The sequence below is a fragment of the Salvelinus fontinalis genome, chromosome 19, assembly GCF_029448725.1.
Source record: "Salvelinus fontinalis isolate EN_2023a chromosome 19, ASM2944872v1, whole genome shotgun sequence".
In the NCBI taxonomy this organism is placed as follows: Eukaryota; Metazoa; Chordata; class Actinopteri; order Salmoniformes; family Salmonidae; genus Salvelinus; species Salvelinus fontinalis.
The window spans coordinates 33,130,739-33,151,330 of record NC_074683.1 but is presented as its reverse complement, the minus strand read 5'-3'; the positions used below and the strand labels follow the sequence as shown (position 1 = coordinate 33,151,330).

The window sequence follows — 20,592 nt, the reverse complement described above, 5'->3', positions numbered from 1 at the left end:
TTCTTGTCTACACACAGTGATGAAAAGGAGCATGTCCTTCATTTCTGTGCAGACAGAGAGTCTGAATTTGTCTGTCTCATACCTGGATCAACAGTCAGTGTCAGACCTGGTTCAACCTCACTGCTCAGAGTTCAGCTGGGAGTGGACGTCACGTGATGACATCACAGTGAAGCCAAAGTTTGAAAGCACAGGGCTGTTTTTGTTTGCAAGAACTCAACCAGAGTATGTCTCAATTCTTGTCTCTTTTGTACAGACAATCCATTGTGAAATTTCCATAATTACAAAATAGTTTCCACTGTTGAAATAGTTTTGAAAACCAGCTTCTGCAAATACCCTTCTTTCTTCACTTTCTTTATTCATTCAGTTAATATGTAACTATATATGCCCTTTTTTAAATGACATATTTTTTTGTGGCACCTTTCTTTTGGCCTTCATTTCGTCTGGGTTCTGCTGTGAGTTGTGAGGTGTCCAGCCTACCAAAAGGGCCACACTTTAGTGGGAAAGAGATGGAGATCCCCCGTCTGACACCAAGTTATTCTACAACAACACTGTGCTCATGGTCATCCATAGTGTTGATCAGAGCAGTGAGGGGAGATACTACTGTAATCTCAGACAGAATGGAACACTGTTAAATAGTATTTATAATGCTGTCACAACTGAGGAAGGTACATAATGGATTCTTATCTAACTGAAATATAAACATTTAGGTGAAGTCAGAATATTGTCCTCCTGATCATTAGTTATTAACAATTAATAATATTGGTCTCATTTTAAATGTTGAAGGTATTTGTTACATTTACAATAAGATGCACTAGTAATGGCCAGAATACTTTGGATTTAAATTAAATGAAACCTTCCCCTCTGACTGAACATGCCGTCCTTGGCCAGCTCTCCTGCTATCTCTCTCAGAATGACCTTCTTGATCCAAATCAGTCAGGTTTCAAGACTAGTCATTCAACTGAGACTGCTCTTCTCTGTATCACGGAGGCGCTCCGCACTGCTAAAGCTAACTCTCTCTCCTCTGCTCTCATCCTTCTAGACCTATCGGCTGCCTTCGATACTGTGAACCATCAGATCCTCCTCTCCACCCTCTCCGAGTTGGGCATCTCCGGCGCGGCCCACGCTTGGATTGCGTCCTACCTGACAGGTCGCTCCTACCAGGTGGCGTGGCGAGAATCTGTCTCCTCACCACGCGCTCTCACCACTGGTGTCCCCCAGGGCTCTGTTCTAGGCCCTCTCCTATTCTCGCTATACACCAAGTCACTTGGCTCTGTCATAACCTCACATGGTCTCTCCTATCATTGCTATGCAGACGACACACAATTAATCTTCTCCTTTCCCCCTTCTGATGACCAGGTGGCGAATCGCATCTCTGCATGTCTGGCAGACATATCAGTGTGGATGACGGATCACCACCTCAAGCTGAACCTCGGCAAGACGGAGCTGCTCTTCCTCCCGGGGAAGGACTGCCCGTTCCATGATCTCGCCATCACGGTTGACAACTCCATTGTGTCCTCCTCCCAGAGCGCTAAGAACCTTGGCGTGATCCTGGACAACACCCTGTCGTTCTCAACTAACATCAAGGCGGTGGCCCGTTCCTGTAGGTTCATGCTCTACAACATCCGCAGAGTACGACCCTGCCTCACATAGGAAGCGGCGCAGGTCCTAATCCAGGCACTTGTCATCTCCCGTCTGGATTACTGCAACTCGCTGTTGGCTGGGCTCCCTGCCTGTGCCATTAAACCCCTACAACTCATCCAGAACGCCGCAGCCCGTCTGGTGTTCAACCTTCCCAAGTTCTCTCACGTCACCCCGCTCCTCCGCTCTCTCCACTGGCTTCCAGTTGAAGCTCGCATCCGCTACAAGACCATGGTGCTTGCCTACGGAGCTGTGAGGGGAACGGCACCTCAGTACCTTCAGGCTCTGATCAGGCCCTACACCCAAACAAGGGCACTGCGTTCATCCACCTCTGGCCTGCTCGCCTCCCTACCACTGAGGAAGTACAGGTCCCGCTCAGCCCAGTCAAAACTGTTCGCTGCTCTGGCACCCCAATGGTGGAACAAACTCCCTCACGACGCCAGGACAGCGGAGTCAATCACCACCTTCCGGAGACACCTGAAACCCCACCTCTTAAAGGAATACCTAGGATAGGATAAAGCAATCCTTCTGACCCCCCCCCCCCCCCCCCCCCCTTAAAAGATTTAGATGCACTATTGTAAAGTGGCTGTTCCACTGGATGTCATAAGGTGAATGCACCAATTTGTAAGTCGCTCTGGATAAGAGCGTCTGCTAAATGACTTAAATGTAAAAAAAAATGTAAAATGTAAATGAACACAGCTTTGGTTTTCCCCTAGTATTGTCCAATGGCAATCTCACGTGGTGACACTACTTTGTAGGGGAGTACACCCACGGCCATGCGGAGTACACCCACGGCCATGCGGAGTACACCCACTGCCATGCGGAGTACACCCACGGCCATGCAGAGTACACCCATGTTCATGCATCGTGGTCTTGGACACAACTATCTACAGCAAGAGTTTCCAGTCGTGAAATCTAAAATATACGGATCCAACCTGACGTTTAATGAGGGCTTTTCATATAGAGACTTCAATGGCCTCTTCTTCGCTCTTTACATCTCACCAGTGGAGTTGGAAGATGGTGGGAGGTTCATCTTCCATTTTAAAAACCTCCTAGTCGCCTCTATTAATGTGGTAACAATAAAGGACATCCCGATAGAGAGTCACCCCAACAGGACGCTCAGTGTGAAACCCCCCCCAGCTTCATTATGGACCAGCTGCACTGGCAGTGTGTGGTGTTCAGAGGGCTTGCTCAGAGCGACAGCCTCCCTGACCTCACAATGCCCACACAGACAACAGTGTATTCAATGACAGGTAACAACTTGGGATTTTATAGACTCTGCAATCTGACCCCATATGTTCCAAACCCAGCATAATCTAAAAAGATTGTTCAGCACGGGACCTCTGCATGGGCTTATTGTAACAAAGGAAAGAGGTTATCATTTGTACTTGAGAGGCTTTCTTGTAGAATACAATCTAACAGAGGTCTCTGTTTCTTAGAGCCGGGCACAGCGACGGTGGTCAGAGGGGAGATTACAGGGGGTGCCACCCTAGTAATACCGGTTCTGCTGTCGAAGACCAGAAGGTAAGAAAACCCTCCCTCTTGGATACTCTCCATAGAAAAGAACAGAGGCTTCCAACCTGATCCCAAAGAAATGGAAAAGATACTGCAGGTACCATCTAAAATGACTGAATTAGACAGTGCATATCTTTCTCATTCATTTGGGACGGAGGCATATATCTAGCCTACACGTGGATTCATCTCCACGTTAGTCTTCAAACAACTGACAAACTTAGATTTGTGAATTGTCACTTTAATACATGGATGTACAGAAACTGTTACTATCGTGTTTTTTTAACAATACAAAACATCCGCATGGAAATGACAGCATTCAGATGCTCACCAACATCCACAACATCACCGCTGGCCAGATCCACCTGTTCACACCCCCATCTCCAACATCCACAAGGTCACCGCTGCCCAGATCCACCTGTTCACACCCCCATCTCTAACATCCACAAGGTCACCGCTGCCCAGATCCACCTGTTCACACCCCCATCACCAACATCCACAACATCACCGCTGGCCAGAACCAACTGTTCACACCCCCATCTCCAACATCCACAACATCACCGCTGGCCAGATCCACCTGTTCACACCCCCATCTCCAGCGCCCATATCACACCGCTGCCCAGATCCACCTGTTCACTCCCCCATCACCAACATCCACAACATCACCGCTGCCCAGATCAAACTGGTTCACACCCCCATCACCAACATCCACAACGTCACCGCTGCCCAGAACCAACTGTTCACACCCCCATCACCAACATCCACAACGTCACCGCTGCCCAGAACCAACTGTTCACACCCCCATCTCCAACATCCACAACATCACCGCTGGCCAGATCCACCAGTTCACACCTCCATCTCCAGTGCCCATATCACACCGCTGCCCAGAACCAACTGTTCACACCCCCATCACCAACATCCACAACATCACCACTGGCCAGATACACCAGTTCACACTCCCATCACCAACATCCACAACATCACCACTGGCCAGATCCATCAGTTCACACTCCCATCACCAACATCCACAACGTCACCGCTGCCCAGAACCAACTGTTCACACCTCCATCTCCAACATCCACAACATCACCGCTGGCCAGATCCACCTGTTCACACCCCCATCTCCAACATCCACATCATCACCGCTGCCCAGATCAAACCTGTTCACACCCCCATCTCCAACATCCACAACATCACCGCTGCCCAGAACCAACTGTTCACACCTCCATCTCCAACATCCACAACATCACCGCTGGCCAGATCCACCTGTTCACACCCCCATCTCCAACATCCACATCATCACCGCTGCCCAGATCAAACCTGTTCACACCCCCATCTCCAACATCCACAACGTCACCGCTGCCCAGAACCAACTGTTCACACCTCCATCTCCAACATCCACAACATCACCGCTGGCCAGATCCACCTGTTCACACCCCCATCTCCAACATCCACATCATCACCGCTGCCCAGATCAAACCTGTTCACACCCCCATCTCCAACATCCACAACATCACCGCTGGCCAGATCCACCTGTTCACACCCCCATCTCCAACATCCACATCATCACCGCTGCCCAGATCAAACCTGTTCACACCCCCATCTCCAACATCCACAACATCACCACTGGCCAGATCCACCAGTTCACACTCCCATCACCAACATCCACAACGTCACCGCTGCCCAGAACGAACTGTTCACACCCCCATCTCCAACATCCACAACATCACCGCTGGCCAGATCCACCTGTTCACACCTCCATCTCCAGTGCCCATATCACACCGCTGCCCAGAACCAGCTGTTCACACCCCCATCTCCAACATCCACAACATCAACGCTGGCCAGATCCACCTGTTCACACCCCCATCTCCAACATCCACAACATCACCGCTGCCCAGATCAAACCTGTTCACACCCCCATCTCCAACGTCCACAACGTCACCGCTGCCCAGATCCACCTGTTCACACCTCCATCTCCAACATCCACAACATCACCGCTGCCCAGATGCACCAGTTCACACCCCCATCACCAACATCCACAACATCAACGCTGGCCAGATCCACCTGTTCACACCCCATCACCAACATCCACAACATCACCGCTGGCCAGATCCAACTGTTCACACCCCCATCTCCAACATCCACATCATCACCGCTGCCCAGATCAAACGTGTTCACACCCCCATCTCCAACATCCACAACATCACCGCTGGCCAGATCCACCAGTTCACACCCCCATCACCAACATCCACAACATCAACGCTGACCAGATCCACCTGTTCACACCCCCATCTCCAACATCCACAACAACACCCCTGCCCAGAACCACCTGTTCACACCCCCATCTCTAGGGGTGATGTATCAGTCTCTGCCACATGGCCTCAAACTGCACCATTTTGTTTCTCTCCGTCGCCCCCACACTTTCAACATTTAGATAATAAAGCATTTGACCTTCCATTGTGTTAACGATGTTTGATTTACAGTTTTAAAGTATACAATTTCTCAAGATGATTGATGAGAAAAGCATAATCCAAAGCATCTTGTATCTAACTGCACCCTCATATGGCATGTCTTGAAATATGCAGACAGACGGATTAGAAGTACATTTACATTGTAATACTTCTGACAGACAACTTTCTTACTACGTCCATAACTTTTGGACTTTATAGCATTCCCAGAAGGCATGGATTGTTGAGTCATTGTTAGTTATACACTTATGACATGACTCTGTCGATGTGCTGTAGAATTTATGAATGTTGTCTCTTGCGTAATAAATTTTATACATTAGTTTATACTGGATGAAGCGTACATTTTCGGTAACTGTAATTTTGTTAGTTATGTTCTAACATTCCCTTGGCAACAACGTCTCAGCTTATTTCAGCATCCAGAAATGGGGAAGGTATTAGTAATAGAGAATCATAAGGACTTTTGTAAGATACTGGCCATGATGTAGCAAGTTCAGTGTTCTGTTTTCCAGCTTCTGTTTTACCCCTCAACCCCAGCCTGACATGCAGTATAGGGTATCCTCAGATGTGCAGTCAGTTTATTTTGCATTACATCATCTGTAGTTTTATTTTCACTTCCTCTTTTCTTCAGTCATTTCCTGTACAAACTTAACAGGGCCCTCAGTAATGATGTGAGTTTGCTACTGAGTAAAGAGGGGAACAGAACAGGTAGTTACAGTAACATGGGGAAGGACAGAGGCTCTATGAGAGTGACGTTGTTGTGGATCCTGGTATGGATATCAGCATACGGTCAAGGATTCTCAGCTGAAGGTGAGTAACGGGTTTCTGGTTGAATTATCAAAATCATTTTTGAGTGTTAAATAAAAAAATCTCCATTTAAAGTTTGGCATGCAAGTACAATGATAAAGCTATCGAAGAGTCATTGGAGAAAGAGGGGGGGGGGGGGGGGTGTTCTGTTGTAGCCTTTAATAGAGAAAGGTGAATTATATTATAGAGATATTTTGTTGCTTTTTATTGTATCATTTTGACACATTTCTACTCTCCACAGTATTGTCAAAGAACATATTTTTCCTTGCCGAGTCCAGAGAAAAAGTCACTGTCCCAGTTTCCCCTGTGGTTCTACAAGGGACAGAGCACCAATACCAATGGATATGGACCTCACATAATGGCAGACACTCAAACACCACAATAGCCAATATAATTTCATCCACTTGGGAATCTGTATCGATCACATTGGGTTTTTCAAAAGGCAGAGGATATGATCTTTCCATGACGGCAAACTTTGGAAATGCTGGAGAGTTTGTGTTCATGCAAACCAAACCAGCTTCAGTTACTGTGATGAGGTTTCAGGTGTTTGCTTTCAAAGGTATTGTGTTTCAATATGTTTATTGTCACTTTTTCAAAATCAGAATTGGAGTCAAACACAAGCATGTTTCTTTTGTGTTTGATGTCACTAAAAACACGTACTGGATATGCCAGCAAGGATGTTTGATTTGTAAATGTTAACCAATTGTTTTGTTTGCAGTTACACCCTATGAATGGCCTTCATTTCGTCTGGGTTCTGATGTGAGTTTTAGTTGTGAGCTGTCCAGCCTACCAGAAGGGACCACACTTCAGTGGGAAAGAGAAGAAGATCCCACTTCTAACACCACGTTGTTTTACAACAACACTGTCCACATGGTCATCCATAGTGTTGATCAGAGCAGTAAGGGGAGATGCAACTGTGCTCTCAGACAGAATGGAACATTGTTATATGGAGTTTATAATACCTTGAATGTTCAGAAAAGTAAGTTAGCTAGATTCATGGATATTAACAGTAATATATGAATTAATTAACAGTAACTGCAGGTTCACTCATCATGTGTAGATTAACTTGATTGTTGTAGATATTCTTCTTCATAGTATTTTCCCACAATGTACATTTTTTCCAGGCACATTCAACATGCCAGTAACTTTGTTCAGAGAGAGCAGCAACAGCAGTGAGGTGGAGATGAGGTGCAGGTCTTCATACGGGTACAGCAAAGCCTCCTGGACCAAGGCCTCATCTCCAGCGGAAGCACCTGCGACTCTGACATCAGATGATAGACTAGAAATTGGCCGGTTCTCATCTCCCACGTCCAACCAGAAAGATTTTCCCCTGAGACTTTCACCAGTGGCATTTGAGGATGGAGGAGTTTTCAGATGTCATTTTAATAACAACCTTATGTCTTATGTTCAACTCACAACCATTCAAGGTAACTTTGCTTTTGTCTTTTAACAATGTTCAATGAGAGAACAAACACTCTCTGCTCAAGTAGCCTAATGTTGGTTCTCTGATTGTCAACCACAAAATGACATGCTTCATTAACCAGATATATACTAGACCTACATTATTATTGTTATTATTACGGTATTCTGTTCTTTCAGAGGGGAACGTTCAGTTATGTTTTCTGTTCTCTGGCCCAGTCTCTGCATCTAGAGGGCCCCCTGGTGGCCAGTCGGTGGTGCTGAAGTGTGAGGTGTCGGAGGTGAACGGTGACCCTGTGACCCTGGCCTGGCTGAGGATGGAGGGGAGGACGGGGCTAGTGGTCAAACAGGACATCCTTACAGAGAGTCAACCCAACTGGACACTCAGTGTGACCCTGCCCAGCCTCCATAAGGACCAGCTGGACTGGCAGTGTGTGGTGTTCAGAGAGGACATGCTCAGAGCGAGTGTTACCCTCAGACTCTGGGATGCTGGTGGAAGATCTGGGTTACCAGGCCTAGTGTTACCATCACCTCTGAAAGGTTACTAATGACGATAGTCGATTATAGTAGGTCACAGTAGATCACATCCTCAGAATGAATAGATTCAGTGAGACATCATGATCGTCATATACAATACCAAACAAGTAACCAAATCAATGTCTTTACATGCCGTTTGCCCCCCAATTAACTGTGATGCCTTTGGAGTCATAGCAAAAGTCATAGTAAGTCCTCAGCTGTCTCATTTTTAGCATGTTCTCTTTCATACTCGGTTTCCAACAGACCACACCTTGCAGATTTCGATCATTGTGGCCTGTACGGCTTTGGTTGTTGCCGGGATACTGATTGGTGCTCTGGTGTTCCACCTGAAGAGGAAGAAGACAGACCCAGGTAAAGACTGGTAATGACTATAACTTCAGTAACAGGACTGGCTCTTCTCCTGATAATGACAATAATTACAGTAACATGGCTTTCTCTACTCCTGATAATGACTATAACTACAGTAACAGGGCTGACTCTACTCCTGATATTGACTATAACTACAGTAACAGGGCTGTCTCTACTCCTGATAATGACTATAACTACAGTAACAGGGCTGACTCTACTCCTGATATTGACTATAACTACAGTAACAGGGCTGGCTCTACTCCTGATAATGACTATAACTACAGTAACAGGGCTGTCTCTACTCCTGATAATGACTATAACTACAGTAACAGGGCTGTCTCTACTCCTGATAATGACTATAACTACAGTAACAGGGCTGTCTCTACTCCTGATAATGACTATAACTACAGTAACAGGGTTGTGTCTACTCCTGACCAAACTCGTCGGGTTGCTACATCTTAGGTTTATGCCAAAAAGTTGTGTACAAATATTTTTCTATGATCTCTTTTTTCAAAGCTGTGACATCTCTACCACTTACCCAGAAAAATGACACAGTCTATGGTAACATCACTGATCCACAAGCAGACCAAGGTATCTCCTTCTTTACTTTGGGAGTGATATGATGTACAATACATAAGAGATATAGATATATTGTATAACAGAGGTATCAGAGAGAGGCCTAAGGGTAGAGAAAGGAGGTTGAGATCATAGAATTACATATAAGAACTCTTAATAGGATCTCTGTGGTTGAGATGACTGATTAACATTTAGGCATTTTGTATGTTTCAGAGTTCCAGGGGTGGCAAGATGGCAATGAGGAAGTTCATTACTCTGAATTTGCTCTGGGTGAACCCATGCTTGGTGGTGAGTAGTGGGTTTGGAAATGTACAATGCTTCTTAGAATGTAAATTGAAGCGTAACAATTTGCATTTCTTGTCTTTTTCAGATCCCAACAGAGTCACATCAGGGTCAAATCAGGTAAGAATAGCACTTTTTTCAAATGATTATTTAGCTGTTTAGTATGTTCTTTGTGATTAACTCATATTAATGTCCATAGGTACAGGAAGGGGTGATCTATTCGACGCTCAACATATAAAGACACCTGTCTTTCAGCAGGATAAAACTACTGTCTTAAAATGCAGGGATTATTTTCTGTTTATTTCTTATTGTGTTCATTAGTCTATTGTGGAGTTTTGTACCTGATTTTGTCACAATGTAAAGGAAGGTTGTGCTTATTTCAATCCTGCTCACATGCCCATAGCTGGCACCACACAAGTAATTATCAAATCGGAAAGCAGCTGCACAAGACTAATCGTAATGCCCGTAGTAAACTTTGTTTCACTTGTGAAGGAACATTGATGAATTACACAATGTTCAAGGGGACAATATGTTAAAATTAAAATAGCTTCAAATGTAAATGACATAAAAACCTCAAACCAACTGTATATTGTAGAAGTTCATACATACAGTTGAAGTCGGACATTTACATACACTTAGGTTGGAGTCATTAAAACTCGTTTTTCAACCACTCCACAAATTTCTTGTTAATAAACTATAGTTTTGGCAAGTCGGTTAGGACATCTACTTTGTGCATGACACAAGTAATTTTTCCAATAATTGTTTACAGACAGATTATTTCACGTATAACTCAAGGTATCACAATTCCAGAGGGTCAGAAGTTTACATACACTATATTGACTGTGCCTTTTAAACAGCTTGGAAAATTCCAGAAAATGATGTCATGGCTTTAGAAGCTTTTGATAGGCTAATTCATGTAATTTGAGTCAATTGGAGGTGTATCTGTGGATGTATTTCAAGGCCTACCTTCAAACTCAGTGCCTCTTTGCTTGACATCATGGGAAAATCTAAAGAAATCAGCCAAGACCTCAGAAAGAAAATTGTAGACGTCCACAAGTCTGGTTCATCTTTGGGAGCAATTTCCAAATGCCTGAAGGTACTATGTTTGTCTGTACAAACAATAGTACACAAGTATGAACACCATGGGACCACGCAGCCGTCCTACCGCTCAGGAAGGAGACGCGTTCTGTCTCCAAGAGATGAACGTACTTTTGTGCGAAAAGTGCAAATCAATCCCTGAACAACAGCAATGGACCTTTTGAAGATGGAGGAAACAGGTACAAAAGTATCTGTATCCACAGTAAAACGAGTCTTAAATTGACATAACCTGAAAGGCCGCTCAGCAAGGAAGAAGCCACTGCTCCGAAACCGCCATAAAAAAGCCAGACTACGGTTTGCAACTGCACATGGGAACAACGATTGTACTTTTTGGAGAAATGTCCTCTGGTCTGATGAAACAAAAATAGAACTGTTTGGCCATAATGACCATTGTGATGTTTGGAGGAAAAAGGGGGAGGCTTGCAAGCCAAAGAACACCATCCCAACCGTGAAGCACGGGTGGTGGCATCATCATGTTGTGGGTGCTTTGCTGCAGGAGGGACTGGTGCACTTCACAAAATAGATGGCATCATTAGGGAGGGAAATTATGTGTAATGGCAGCCTTCCTCCTCTTCGTCTGAAGAGGAGGTGTAGCAGGGATCGGACCAAGACACAGCATAGTTCGTGCTCAACATATTTAATTAAGATGATAAACGTGAACACTTACAAAATACAAAAATAACAAACGTGGCAAACCGAAACAGTCCTCTCTGGTGAAACGAACACAAAGACAGGAAACAACCACCCACAAACCCCAACACAAAACAAGCCACCTAAATATGATTCCCAATCAGAGACAACACAAAACACCTGCCTCTGATTGAGAACCATATTAGGCCAAACATAGAAACAGACAACCTAGACACACAACATAGAATGCCCACCCAGCTCACGTCCTGACCAACAATAAAACAAGTAAAACACACAAAAACTATGGTCAGAACGTGACATTATGTGTAGGTATTGAAGCAACATCTCAAGACATCAGCCAGGAAGTTAAAGCTTGTTCGCAATTGGGTCTTCCAAAGGGACAATAACTCCAAGCATACTTCCAAATCAAAATGGCTTAAGGACAGCAAAGTCAAGGTATTGGAGTGGCCATCACAGAGCCCTGACCTCAAGCCTATAGAACATTTGTGGGCAGAACTGAAAAGCATGTGCGAGCAAGGAGGCCTACAAACATGACTCAGTTACTCCAGCTCTGTCAAGAGGAATGCGCCAAAATTCACCTAACTTATTGTGGTAAAACCTGTGGAAGGCTACCCAAAACGTTTGACCCAAGTTAAAAAAAATATATATGCAATGCTACTAAATTCTAATTGAGTGTATGTAAACTTCTGACCCACTGGGAATGTGATGAAAGAAATAAAAGCTGAAATAAATCATTCTCTCTACTATTATTCTGACATTTCACATTCTTAAAATAAAGTGGTGATCTTAACTGACCTAAGACAGGGATTCTTTACTAGGATTAAATGTCAGGAATTGTGAAAAACTGAGTTTAAATGTATTTGGCTAAGGTGTATGTAAACTTCCGACTCCAACTGTAAATATTGAAAGCATTTAATGAGAACTAAAAGGTGTGCAACATGAAAATATTGTCTCATTTACATAGTGTACTTTATTGACGGTCCCTAACGTGACCCAGCCATAGGCTATCCAAAGTCAAAACCAATTTTGCCATGGTCAAACACCAGCCAGCTCTGTACACACACAAGAGACAACCCACACAAGAGACAACACACACGTTTTCGAGTTAATTTCATGGAATTCTACACGTTTTGCCATGGGGTGTAGAGAAAATGTTGCAGATTTAAAGCAAATTGCCTTCAATTCTACACATTTTGCCATAGGGCGGAGAGAAGATTTTGCAATTTATGCAATTGTACTCATTTTGGCATGGGGCGGAGAGGAAAATGAGCTTTTTTACAGCTTATTTCCTGCAATTCTAAACATCTTGCTATAGGGTGGAGATAAATGTTTTTAATATGATATGAGTAATACTTGGGGCTAGTGCTGAGCGATTAACCAACATTTTAATTATCTTTCGGTTTTTAAAAAACATTGGTTCAATTATTTGAATTCCATTTGCACAGCTTCTCAAGAGATAAATCAGATCCAGCCTGAACTGTGCGATGTAGTAGGGAGTTTCCATCAGGCCAATATTCTGCATAGTTTAGCGCATAAAACGTGGTAATTAACTACAATGACCACAATCCATTGAGAATCTACTTGTCCTGTCTCTGTTTCTTTTACTGTATGCCTGCTACGGAAGAGGCAGAATGCAGGATAGTGAGGGGATATAGAGAGCAGGTGTTGCTTCACGAGATATCTCTACCTGAAAATACAAGATCTAAGTCCAAGTGATTGATAGTTGGTGTTCAGCAGTCATAAAAGTATGCTTTATTTAATTTGAAGAACTACTAAAATAGTGATTTTGTCAGACAGCAAATTTGGAATGAAATAATGAAGTCATCAAATGAAACAAATGTTATATAAATGATATAAGTGATAAGCAGTAACGGGCAGTCACTACCACCATGGGAATTGTACTGTTTGTTTTATTCTGTGTTACAATATTCAACCCAAATAATCGAAACCGAAATGGAAAACCATGATTATTATTTTTATTATCAAACTGAAACCAAACCGACCTCAAAAAGCACTAATCTTCAGCACGAATGGGAGACAGATGGTTATTCGACCATGATAACACGTTTAGATAGCAGGATGCTAAACTAATTTAGCAATCTAAAAAAATCTAGCTGACATGAGCTATATTGACGGACTATCAGTGACTGACATAACAAGAGAAAAACTGCTGATGCACAACCACATTTCCAAGTTGCACCTGCTGTATTCTATTATTATAACTTGCAATAGGGGCTGTGGGACACCAGTTACCAATCCCTGATCTAGTAGAATTCGCTTGCTGCACACTATTGAGGAACAGAACAGCCTTTCGAGAACTACGTACATTTGACAACAGCTGATAACCGCTTAAATTGACATGTCCCAAATTGAACAAATAGCTGGAATAAAGTTTGCCCACTAAATTACGGATTCTCAGTATCGATGAGCCTAGTATGTTGAAAATTGTTGCTTAGGGCATTCGTTTTTACCAAACAATTGCGCTCTAAATAGTATGTAGTATGATAAATACACAGTATTTTGTTTTAGTAAGTAGTATGCAAGACAGATTTCGGGCATGACCATAGTAGAGTAATATCCTAACTAAGACACCCATGTATAGACAGCAGGTGGCGAAATTTAGCAATTTCAAGTAGCTGTAACTGAAATAATTTTGGATTGCTGTAGATATTGCATCATTGGGTGCAAACGACAGTAATGTTTTTGTATTTTATAGATGTATATTTTGTATCGAAAGTAACTTCATTAGATTGGTATTTTGAAATAAATATGATCCTTGTAAACGGAATTCAAGTCATTGTATAGGTGAGTGCAGTTGCATATGTTACCAGGAGATGGCAATGTTGGAAAGACAATGTTTTGCAAGAATACAGTACATGAGGTTTTATTTTTTTATTTAACTTTAATTTGAGAGAGGAATAATGCATTTCTTTCAACCCTCTTCCCTTTTCCTTTGCTATCTAGTTCCTTTAGGGATTGCAGTGTAAAGGTAGCAATTCAATGCATTTCTCTCTCCCTCTAAATGCAATGAATAGCCTGCGCGTAACAAAATGTGGAAAAAGTCAAGGGGTCTGAATACTTTCCAAATACCAAAATCCCTCCTTTTTTGTGCAGAGGTGTGTGTGTGTGTGTGTTCATGCGTGTTCACACACACACACACACACACACACACACACACACACACACACACACACACACACACACACACACACACACACACACACACATATATATGCAAGCACACACACACTCACTTCTGTGCTTCTGTGTGGGTCTGCGTGTCTTGTGTTAGCATGTGGGAGCTATTGAAAGGATTCAAGGTCTCCTGAAATGAAGTATTTTATACTTGAGTCAGAAAGAAGGAATGGGAAACAAAACCTTATTTCAATTCTCACTGATACGCAACAATGGTGTTGTGAAGAAAGTGACAGCCGCAGGTGTTGAGAGGAGAATGAATCAAGGTGAAGACCTATTCTGCCTCTCACCGTGCATGGCTCCTTTCTCTGCAAACCTCTTAGCTGCAATAGGACTATAGTGTAGCATCCATGGTCTCAGGCTGGAGCTTTAATAAGCAGTAATCTTTTGAAAATAATATTATGTATTGTTGAAGGAATTGCTGGCCTCTTAGTGAAACAATTATTTAAGAAAAGCCATTATACAGCTATTATACATTAATTTTCCCTTCATTTGGTATGAATACTATCCTCCAATAGGGGGCAAGCCAGTACAGTTTAACGCTTTTACCGTTTTTTGTGTGCAGTGTCTTTGCTTCTCTGTGATCGCCTCAATCACATGGATGTATATCTATACAGAAACACATGCTAACACACACACACATACATACAGACATATACATCTGATCATGCACATACAAAAAAAATACACACACACACACACACCACAATATATTATATTCTGTACGAGAGCATGCGGAGGAAGGAGCGTCTATCTCCTGTTACCAGTGCGCTGTGTTCTCTATTGAAGGCAATGTTTACCCAGCTCTCACAATGCACTGCTACCTTACAGATGGCCTGCCAGACACAGTCATACCCTTTAGCTCTGTGCCTGCATCTCTGTCTCACCCCCACTGATACAAACCAGGGTGTCCAGGGGACCTAGACAGGACCTAAACCAAGGTGTCCAGTGAACTTAAACCAGGACCTAAACCAGGGTGTCCAGTGGACTTAAAACAGGACCTAAACCAGGGTGTCCAGGCGACTTAAACCAGGACCTAAACCAGGGTGTCCAGGGGACCTAAACCAGGACCTAAACCAGGGTGTCCAGGGGACCTAAACCAGGACCTAAACCAGGGTGTCCAGTGGACTTAAAACAGGACCTAAACCAGGGTGTCCAGGCGACTTAAACCAGGACCTAAACCAGGGTGTCCAGTGGACTTAAACCAGGACCTAAACCACGGTGACCAGTGGACTTAAACCAGGACCTAAACCAGGGTGTCCAGTGGACTTAAACCAGGACCTAAACCAGGGTGTCCAGGGTACCTAAACCAGTGTGTCCAGTGGACCTAAACCAGGACCTAAACCAGGGTGTCCAGTGAACTTAAACCAGGACCTAAACCAGGGTGTCCAGTGGACTTAAAACAGGACCTAAACCAGGGTGTCCAGGGGACCTAGACAGGACCTAAACCAGGGTGTCCAGTGGACTTAAAAGAGGACCTAAACCAGGGTGTCCAGTGAACTTAAACCAGGACCTAAACCAGGGTGTCCAGGGTACCTAAACCAGAGTGTTCAGGGGACCTAAACCAGGACCTAAACCAGGGTGCCCAGGGGACCTAAACCAGGACCTAAACCAGGGTGCCCAGGGGACCTAGACAGGACCTGAACCAGGGTGTCCAGGGGACTTAAACAAGGACCTAAACCAGGGTGTCCAGTGGACTTAAACCAGGACCTAAACCAGGGTGTCCAGTGGACTTCAACCAGGACCTAAACCAGGGTGTCCAGGCGACTTAAACCAGGGTGTCCAGTGAACTTAAACCAGGACCTAAACCAGGGTGTCCAGTGGACTTAAACCAGGACCTAAACCAGGGTGTCCAGGGGACCTAGACAGAACCTAAACCAGGGTGTTCCAGGGACATACACCAGGACCTAAACCAGGGTGTCCAGGGGACTTAAACCAGGACCTAAACCAGGGTCTCCAGTGGACTTAAACCAGGGTGTCCAGTGGACTTAAACCAGGACCTAAACCAGGGTGTCCAGGGGACCTAGACAGAACCTAAACCAGGGTGTTCCGGGGACCTAAACCAGGACCTAAACCAGGGTGTCCAGTGGACTTAAACCAGGACCTAAACCAGGGTGTCCAGGGGAATTAAACCAGGACCTAAACCAGGGTGTCCAGGGGACTTAAACCAGGACCTAAACGAGGGTGTCCAGGGGAATTAAACCAGGACCTAAACCAGGGTGTCCAGGGGACTTAAACCAGGACCTAAACCAGGGTGTCCAGGGGACTTAAACCAGGACCTAAACCAGGGTGTCCAGGGGACTTAAACCAGGACCTAAACCAGGGTGTCCAGGCGACTTAAACCAGGACCTAAACCAGGGTGTCCAGGGGACCGAAACCAGGACCTAAACCACGGTGTCCAGGGGACTCTTTATGTAACAGTGAAACCACTGCAGATAACTTGGTTTGATACACTGGTGGTCACACAGTGACACACACAGTGACACACACAGCAGCAGTCAGGGAGCTGAGTAGTGTTATCTAGAGCCAGTAACTTGGTTGACCATCAGTGACCATCACACTACTGAATTACACTAAATGACCATGACAACACTACTTAGACCAATGAGTGACCATCCTATAGAACTGAGTGACCATTAGACCACTGAGTGGCCATCCTATAGCACCGAGTGGCCATCCTATAGCACCGAGTGGCCATCCTATAGCACCGAGTGGCCATCCTATAGCACCGAGTGGCCATCCTATAGCACCGAGTGGCCATCCTATAGCACCGAGTGGCCATCCTATAGCACCGAGTGGCCATCCTATAGCACAGAGTGGCCATCCTATAGCACCGAGTGGCCATCCTATAGCACCGAGTGGCCATCCTATAGCACCGAGTGGCCATCCTATAGCACCGAGTGGCCATCCTATAGCACCGAGTGGCCATCCTATAGCACCGAGTGGCCATCCTATAGCACCGAGTGGCCATCCTATAGCACCGAGTGGCCATCCTATAGCACCGAGTGGCCATCCTATAGCACCGAGTGGCCATCCTATAGCACCGAGTGGCCATCCTATAGCACCGAGTGGCCATCCTATAGCACCGAGTGGCCATCCTATAGCACCGAGTGGCCATCCTATAGCACCGAGTGGCCATCCTATAGCACCGAGTGGCCATCCTATAGCACCGAGTGGCCATCCTATAGCACCGAGTGGCCATCCTATAGCACCGAGTGGCCATCCTATAGCACCGAGTGGCCATCCTATAGCACCGAGTGGCCATCCTATAGCACCGAGTGGCCATCCTATAGCACCGAGTGGCCATCCTATAGCACAGGTCGGCCATCCTATAGCACAGGTCGGCCATCCTATAGCACAGGTCGGCCATCCTATAGCACAGGTCGGCCATCCTATAGCACAGGTCGGCCATCCTATAGCACAGGTCGGCCATCCTATAGCACCGAGTGGCCATCCTATAGCACCGAGTGGCCATCCTATAGCACCGAGTGGCCATCCTATAGCACCGAGTGGCCATCCTATAGCACCGGTCGGCCATCCTATAGCACAGGTCGGCCATCCTATAGCACAGGTCGGCCATCCTATAGCACCGAGTGGCCATCCTATAGCACCGAGTAGCCATCCTATAGCACCGAGTGGCCATCCGACCACTGAGTGACCCTCCTGTACCACTGAGTGACCCTCCTGTACCACTGAGTGACCCTCCTGTACCCCTGAGTGACCCTCCTGTACCCCTGAGTGATCCTCCTGTACCACTGAGTCTTTCAGTGTGGACAGAAAGAGACCTTCCAGGAACAGTGTCCCTCCAACCAACTGTCATCCTGGAAATGAGGGAGAGAGTGAGTGTGAGTGAACGAGTTCTTCCAGGCACAGAGCAAGAGACCTCCTCCCCTGCCAACAGCCAAGTCATTTAGCTCTGCATGCTGTCTGGAGTGGAGGTGTGGTGACCAAATTCAGCAGCGTGCTGATGTGTGTCTGAGTGCTTAAGGAGGAAGGAACTTCATGTTTTACTAGAATCACTCAGAAGTCGGAACCACTCAGGCAGTCGCCCAAACGGCAGCCTATTCCCTGTGTAGTGCACTACATTCCATATGTAGTGCACTATATTCCCTATATAGTGCACTATATAGCCACTCTGTGTGCCGCCCAAACGGCAGCCTATTCCCCATGTAGTGCACTATATAGGGAACAGGGTTCCATTTGATACAGGAACAGTGATATTGTTGTAAAAGGACCGGGCTTCGTCTCTTGTCTCTTATCTCTTGTCTGCATCTTGATAATTGCTCCACTGGGATGACTGCCGCTGTGTTATGATGTATTGTGTAGTATGACATCTGTGGACCAGATAGACTGAGTGTATACATGGATTACTCGTTGTAGTGGGAGTGGTGGGACACAGAGCCTCATGCAGTAAAATGAGTGTTATTCTGAAGACGGCAGTAAAATGTGACGTGGGACAGAGAGCATTGTGTTATAAGCGTGATAGTTGTATTCTGAAGAAGGATGTAAAATGTGACGTGGGACAGAGAGCATTGTGTTATAAGCGTGATAGTTGTATTCTGAAGAGGATGCAAAATGTGACGTGGGACAGAGAGCATTGTGTTATAAGCGTGATAGTTGTATTCTGAAGAAGGAAGTAAAATGCTGCAGTGCACTATTGACAGGAAATCCATCCTACTGTGGAAACATAGGTTTTGTCCCAAATGACACCCTATTACCTATTATAGTGCACTTCTTTTGACCAGGGTCAACACTAGTGCACTACGTAGGAATGTTGGTGCTATACTAGGATGCAGTTGCAGTACAACCCCAGTACAGTATGATGATCATTACTCCCACATCCTCCCTGTGTTTCATCACCATTAATAAACATCAATAGACAGTATGACGATGTCTGGTCTGGGAGTTTAGCGCATTGAGTCTGTGAACTAGGAAGTGACTGGGTCGATGTCCATGCTGGGGCACAACAGACGCTGAGAGTGTGAAAACCATGGTCCCGCTGTCAGTCTAGTGTTCTCTCCTTAGACTCTGTCATTCTCTCTTTCTTCTTCTCAATCTATCTTCATCAGGCTCCTGAGTGGCGCAGCGGTTTAAGTCACTGCATCTCAGTGCTAGAGGAGTCACTACAGACCCTGGTTTGGTCCCGGGCTGTTGGTCCAGCGAACAATTGGTCCAGCGTTGTCCGGGTTAGGGGAGGGTTTGGCCGGGGTAGGCCGTCATTGTAAAATAAGAATGTGTTATTAACTGACTTGCCTAGTTAAATAAAGGTGAAATAAAATAAAATTGATCAATCAATTGATCTGGGTCTCTGCAGTGTTGCCATTGAATCGGAGAGGATCTCATCAGTCCAATTTGTGTTACTCCAGTCAATCAGTTTCCACTTTCCGTCTTGTTCTAAAGCATTAATGTAACCTAGCTACAGTACACTGACTGCTCTCACTATGTAACCTAGCTACAGTACACTGACTTCTCTCACTATGCTACCTATCTACAGTACACTTACTGCTCTCACTATGTAACCTAGCTACAGTACACTGACTGCTGTCACTATGTAACCTAGCTACAGTACACTGACTTCTCTCACTATGTAACCTAGCTACAGTACACTGACTTATCTCACTATGTAACCTAGCTACAGTACACTGACTGCTGTCACTATGTAACCTAGCTACAGTACACTGACTTATCTCACTATGTAACCTAGCTACAGTACACTGACTTCTCTCACTATGTAACCTAGCTACAGTACACTGACTGCTGTCACTATGTAACCTAGCTACAGTACACAGACTTCTCTCACTATGTAACCTAGCTACAGTACACTGACTTCTCTCACTATGTAACCTAGCTACTGTACACTGACTTCTCTCACTATGTAACCTAGCTACTGTACACTGACTTCTCTCATTATGTAACCTAGCTACAGTACACTGACTGCTGTCACTATGTAACCTAGCTACATTACACTGACTGCTGTCACTATGTAACCTAGATACAGTACACTGACTTCTCTCACTATGTAACCTAGCTACAGTACACTGACTTCTCTCACTATGTAACCTAG

At 45.0% G+C, this 20,592-nt stretch overlaps 1 protein-coding gene across 2 annotated transcripts; it reads left to right on the top strand.

The window, feature by feature from the left end:
• The first annotated feature begins 2,198 nt into the window (after positions 1–2,198).
• LOC129816640 (uncharacterized) lies at positions 2,199–14,092 on the top strand. Of its 2 annotated transcripts, XM_055871376.1 has the most exons (11): positions 2,199–3,162; positions 6,247–6,425; positions 6,664–6,981; positions 7,141–7,401; positions 7,547–7,849; positions 8,061–8,381; positions 8,622–8,729; positions 9,243–9,317; positions 9,516–9,590; positions 9,673–9,704; positions 9,784–14,092. In XM_055871376.1, the coding sequence occupies exons 2-11, from the start codon at positions 6,338–6,340 to the stop codon at positions 9,820–9,822; spliced, it is 1,620 nt and encodes a 539-aa protein (XP_055727351.1). In that variant the 5' UTR covers positions 2,199–3,162; positions 6,247–6,337; the 3' UTR covers positions 9,823–14,092. The 2 variants fall into 2 exon arrangements, with proteins under 2 accessions (XP_055727351.1, XP_055727352.1); XM_055871377.1 differs by lacking the exon at positions 2,199–3,162 and having other exon boundaries at positions 6,179–6,425.
• Positions 14,093–20,592: the final 6,500 nt, after the last annotated feature.